Below are 6,491 nucleotides of genomic sequence, written 5' to 3' on the forward strand. Positions count from 1 at the left end.
ATATTACAGACCTCCAGGAGTTAAGTCTGGCCTCTCATTTTAAAATGGATTCTACAATAGAGTTAATAAACATATACCTCAGTATATTTACAGACTTGGGTTCTCTCGTATATGTACATCATTGTTAGTCATGCCCATCAGTGAATCATAATTTGTCTAAATTGAAAATTGCCAGCTAGTCTGAATCCATGTCGATTCAGTTCTTTTCATATTGTAAATGCTTACCTAGGTTCAAATACTTAACTCTACTAATTAAATACTTAAAATACTTCATTGAACATATACCTGCTATCAGCAGACACTCCAGTTTTATTAATCAGCCCAGAAATAGGTAACCCACCACCACTCTCTGATCCTGAGCATATTACCACAATGACTGACATTCCTGGTTTAAAAATAAAACCTTGTTTCAAATATAGCTTCTCGAGTTCTGGGTAATGAATATAGTTTCATAAAAGTTGACATCATTTCTTCTGATTTCACCAGAATTAAATACATCCAATATTCCTCCTGGATATGTGACCACATCACTCAAGGCTCTTGCAATCTGGTGGGCGTTTTAGGCAGGAGGAGAAGAGGGAGGAAGAAGAGACCTGCATAGATGGAGTTAAACCCAAAGGATATCCAATCTTACAATTTTAATAGTCATTTTGTTTATATGTGTTAAATATGCCATCAGAAGTTGATTTTTACAGTTCATTTACCAGTTAGTATGTGTACATTATGCAGATTTGCTTATGAGGAGAATATTAATGTATACATGTCCAGAACTAGTAAATGCATCATGCTTGGGAGCCAAGCAGTACTCCGATCCACTGTTCTTCTTAGAGGTCAGTTCTAACGCACACTGTTTCAAATAGACCCAATTTCCCTGCTGATATATATTCAAAATGCAGTAGGATGTGGTCATACACACCCAGAAATACCATTTACATGGGGTGGGGGTGGAGAAATCAAACATTTTTTTTATAGCAATGCATTATCGCATATCAGATAGAAACACGCCTGTCAGCAATCCTAAAGCAAATGAAATATATTTATTTGAGCCCATCCATTTTACAAAAAAGAAACTGCTCTACCAACACATTTCTCCTCCCCCACCATCTAAAGGCTCTCCCCTTCACCCAAAAAGAAAAAAAAAAAAAAACTCATCACACTTCACTACGCAACTGATGGAGTATTAAACACTGTCTTCCAAGCTGTGGGAGTTAAAAAGAAGTCGCCTTCCTGCCACACTTCCCTGGTGCTGCAACGGACATAGCATCTTCTCCTATCGACCTAGTACGAGGCTCGCTCCCCAAGCACTGCAGTCCCCTCGCTGAGGACTGCCCCGGCCACACGCACATGCAGAGGGAAGTCCCCCGATGGGAACAGCCACATACCTTTGCTCTCCATTTCGGTCCCTTTCGAGTGCTGGGAAGTTCAATGGAAGTTAGCCGGAAGATGTGGGCCCGCTTCAGATTCCCAAATCTGGGAAGCCAATCTGATGATTTCGCCCGTACTTCCTTCCTTCCCCTCAGGCTTCCTGAAAGACGGGATTTCTTAAACCTTGAAGCTGCAATCTGCCACCAAAGGACACTTAGCAGCAGTAGCAGATTGCCTCTACAGGGGATAGGTTGCGACGCGCATCTGCTATTGAAAGACATGCACACAGTGCCCTCTCAGAATTTTTTTTTTTTTTTTTACCTGAGTCTGGAAGGGGCAAGCAGGAGCTGTCCTCCGAGCGTGGTGCTGCAGGTGTAGTGACAGATCATCCCACTTTGCTCTCTGGATGTACAGCAGATTTGCATGGACTCTGGCACGCATGCGCAGGGCGTCCCTCCTCCCCTTTTCTCCGCCTCCCTCTCCCCCGCCCCCCTTCGCTTCTCAGCCCAATACAGTCCTCAGTTATCCCCGCTGTAGCGCTGTAGCATTCGGTCACAGGGAAGCGCTGCTAAAAATAAACGCTGGACCGGATTTTCCTTTGCAAACTAGAAAATGGATTGGATTGGGATTGTGCATCAGTCTCATACGACTTTCCGGGATGGATTACGGAAGGCTTAGAGGAGACTAGGGTCTCAGAACTGGGTCTAGTTTTATTCAGAAGACAGAAGGGAGGGAAGAGGAGGGGAGTAACAAAGCCTCTTTAATGCTCACAATGTGGGGTTCCCTTCCTCGCTGCCGCAGTAACTTTCCAGGTGTATGCTTCCGCCTCCTCCACCTATTTTCCCCACTGATTTTATATTCTCTTCGCATTCCCGTATTTGTTTTGTTGTGTTTTGGGGGGGAGGGGTGGGAGTAGCCCTGGGTCTACCAAAGATTAATATTCTCCCGCTTCTTTGCTACGCAGACTCAGAGTTTTCTTGCCTGCCTGAGATTCCTTTGGCCTCCCCCTCAAAACTGTTCCATGAACGGGCTCCAAGGCTTCTAAAGTTCTCCAAAGCCACTGAAGACCTTTTAAGGTGCTCATTTTAGCTTCTTTTCAATAATCTACCAAGAAGCAGAGTCCCCAAACGTGGGGAGGTCTCTTATTGATAATCCCGTACTTTAAAACTGTATACGTGATCATTTTTACAAGATTCACAGGAAGAGTGTTTTTCTTGTATAAGCCTCTAGGGAAGGTGGCAAAGCCAAACACCCCTTGAAGTACTTACTGCTTTCATATCGGAATATTTTAAAAGCCCACACTAGAACCCTTGGGCACTGTTGGTGGGAATGTAAATTGGTGCAGCCACTACGGAAACAGTATGGAGGTTCCTCAAAAAATTCAAAATAGAACTACCATATGATCCAGCAATTCCACCTTTGGATATTTATCCAAAGAAAACAAAAACACTAATTCAGAAAGATATATGAACCCTGTGTTCTTTGCAGCATTATTTACAATAGCTAAGATATGGAAGCCACCTAAGTGTCCATTAATAGATGAATTCATAAAGAAGATGTGGTATATATGTACAAGGGAATATTACTCAGCCATAAAAAAAGAATGAGACCTTGCCATTTGCAACAACATGGATGGACCTAGAGGGTATTATGGTAAATGAAATAAATCAGACAAAGACAAATACCATATGATTTCACTTATATATGAAATCTAAAAGACAAAACAAGTGAAGAAACAAAACAGAAACAGACTCATAGATACAGAGAACAAACTAGTGGTTGCCAGAGGGGAGGGATGGGGGGGGGGGGCATGGGTGAAATAGGTGAAGGGGATTAGGAGGTGCGAACTTCCAGTTATAAAGTAAATAAGTCACAGGGATGTAATCTACAGCATGGGGAATATAGTCAATAATATTTTAATAACTTTGTATGGTGACAGATGGTTAGTAGTCTTATCATGGTGATCATTTTGTAATGTGTATAAATGTTGAATCGCTATGTTGTATACCTGAGACTAACATAATATTGTCTGTCAACTATACTTTAATAAAAAAGAAAGAATGAAAAAAGAAAAAGAAAAACCCCCTGCACTATATTCATATCTGCATAATGTGTAATAGGAAAAAAAAGTGTATATATACTACCTTTTTTTCAATAGTCCAAATTCTCCCAAGAGAATATTCTTCTCTCCTTGAGATTAAACAGTCTTATTCTCAGGCATAAAAACAAATCTAGAAAACTCTATTATCTGGAATGGCTGAGGAGAGGGATGCTAAGATTAGTCACACATCGCAGGTTACACAAAGATCCCTCCACAGTAGACTTCTAATCCCAATTTTCAAAACATTGAAATACAATAACATGTTCTCCCACCAAGAAACCTGAGGCAGACTATAATTCAGTCTTCTTCTGGTGATTCAGAAGGCATCCTGAATAAGGGACTTTCCATGCCTTAGGGCCATGAGTACAAATGTTAATCATGATGGCTCAGCCAGATAGGGACAGGAATTAGTGGAGGACTCCCCTTGATCGACTACTGTGACTCAGCAAAGCCCATGCCCATTCAGCACCAGGAAATTGAAACACTCGAGTGTGGGGTTACAGAGGCCATGACCTAGGGTCTACTAACCTTTAGGATCTCCTATTGCATGTCCAAGTAAATATTTGGAAAAATCTCAAAACTCAAGATTTCTTTAAAATTTGATAGGGTTAGGATGCCTGCTAAGGGTAAGAGTAGAGTTGTTCCTTAAGAACAACAGCCTATTTCATTGGGATTAATAATTTCTGCTCCTAACCCTGCACCCATTACATGCTCTTTTCTCTCAAAAGTTTTAGAAAAGAAGATACCTTTAGAGTCCCTCTATATGCACCCTTAATAGTTATTATTTTACAAGTGGAGAGGCAGGGAGGGTACTTGACTTGGTAAGAGTCACATAGTGGAGCTGAACCAGACTCAGAAGGGTCCTGCCTCACAGACAGAGGCAATTCATCTACTTCAGGATAATTTCTTATATAACTGCCTTCCCATTATCTACAGTGAACAGGAACAAGGAGAACCTCCTAGTTCATGAATTTTCATTATTTTTATTTATAATTTTTAAAACCCTGATGCTTTATTAAATAATAAATCAGATTTAATGCAAAAATCTGTGGTCTGACACTCAAGACCTTTCTATCAGTATCTGGATCCAAACTACCTTTCAAGTCTTCTCTGAGCTTATCTCCTAGACAATACTTGCCATTGTCCTAAGCAAATCTCAAGATTTTCCTTCTCCAGATCTTTACTTACATAGTCATCCTTGGAATATCTTCGCCTTCTTACATGACCAACACAAATGTCTACATATCCAAATCTTGTATTTTCCTCAAGATTCAACAAAATTCCATTTCACTCCAACAGTCTTCCCTGATCCTTGCAATCTGAAAATATCCTCTATTAGAAACAGCAGTGTTGCTATATCTCTACCTCTTATATCACTTAGTATCTTTTATTTTGTATTAGAATTATTTACATGCATATCTCATTCCTGTTCCTCAACCATACTGAAAAAATGGGCTCCTGATTCATCTTTGTAGTCTATAGAGTGTCTTGAATATAGGAAACACTAACAAATATTTGATGAATTAATAATATTTAGGATACATGTTTTTGTATGACATTGTCTACACAATATGACATTGACTACAGGCACTAGATAACAAATAATGATGATGATAATAGCACTAGTAGTTAACACCACTAAGAGCTTACTATGTGCCTGGTACTATTACAAGAATTCTAAATGTTTTCACTAAGTTTGTCTTCATAAAACTCTATGAAATTAGTACTATTACTATCTGTATTTTAAAGATGAGCAACCAGAGGCACAGAGAGATTAAAACATGAATAAAACATGATGTCTGACCTACAGAAGCATAAAGCTTATTAAAGGTGATAGAAACATAAATAATTTTAAAAGATATGGTAAGGTACAAGATAGAGCTCATCACAGGTGGAGTGGGAGCACGGAAGAGTTGGGCAGTTAGTCAGCCTGAAGGTTTAGAATTAGATGCTGGAAGGCTTCAAGTTTCTCTCTCTTTTTTTTTTTTTTTAAAGATTTTATTTTTTCCTTTTTATCCCCAAAGCCCCCCGGTACATAGTTGTATATTCTTCGTTATGGGTTCTTCTAGCTGTGGCATGTGGGAAGCTGCTTCAGCGTGGTTTGATGAGCAGTGCCATGTCCACGCCCAGGATTCGAACCAACAAAACACTGGGTCGCCTGCAGCGGAGCGCTTGAACTTAACCACTCGGCCACGGGGCCAGCCCCCGTCTCTCTTTTTTTAACAATAAAAGGGTCCCCCTTCACCCTGCCAAAGTGGGAGAGAATTTAAGGGCAGAATTGCTTCATGAAAGTGCTAATAAGAAGTCATTTGACCTAATTACGATGAACTCTCTTGATAATGAACTTGAAAAAGGGGAAACAGACCAGCAGCCTGGTAGTTTGCTATTTCAATATGCCAAGAATTAGATGGGACTAGATCCTTTGTATTTGAGGTGCTCCCTTTTACAACCAAAAACTATCCTAGTTTGGACAGTAAATTAAATAGCCGTATTACTTACACTACACAGCTGAATGAGAGTAGCACCACCAACAATGACACTCCAGCCTAATTCTGGTTCATCCATGTAAATGATTGGCTACATCGTATATTCAGATTCTCTAGCTTTGGTTCCTACTAGAATGTACAGAGACAATATAAATGATTGGGATTAATTGACAGCAATGTATTATATTATAATTAACAATTTAAAGAGCCTGGCTAATATGTCAAATCAATTACCAGCCCACATAGATTTGTTTTCCCATATACTCATTCTGTTCTTCCAGAAGTGCTGAATATAAACTGAGAGGAATTTGTGATCTTTTCTTCATGCCCACTGTTTTCTTACTATTTATCTTTTATAACTGGATGATCTATTATAAAAAGTAGCAATTGACTATTTAGAACTCTTTTTAGTGATGATACTGAGGCCAACTCACCACTACAAATCAGTATTCACTGTAAGATGGAACAGGTGTTCAGCTCACAGTCTCTACAGAGGGTGTCAATTCCAAACTGTCACCAGAATGTATGCTCCACAAAGA

General features: G+C 39.8%; 1 protein-coding gene across 1 annotated transcript in view; it reads right to left on the reverse strand.

Annotated features, from left to right (window-relative positions):
• Positions 1 to 1,924, reverse strand: part of FGF12 (fibroblast growth factor 12) — a 504,561-nt gene extending 502,637 nt beyond the window's left edge. The window contains exons 1-2 of the mRNA XM_003363362.5: positions 1,687 to 1,924; positions 1,383 to 1,525 (exon numbers count right to left, since the gene is read on the reverse strand). Of these exons, the coding sequence (XP_003363410.1) occupies positions 1,383 to 1,395 (13 nt within the window). The 5' untranslated portion in view covers positions 1,396 to 1,525; positions 1,687 to 1,924. The remainder of the gene's footprint in view (positions 1 to 1,382; positions 1,526 to 1,686) is intronic.
• Between the last annotated feature and the right edge of the window lie 4,567 nt (positions 1,925 to 6,491).

The sequence above is a fragment of the Equus caballus genome, chromosome 19, assembly GCF_041296265.1.
Source record: "Equus caballus isolate H_3958 breed thoroughbred chromosome 19, TB-T2T, whole genome shotgun sequence".
Lineage (NCBI taxonomy): Eukaryota > Metazoa > Chordata > Mammalia > Perissodactyla > Equidae > Equus > Equus caballus.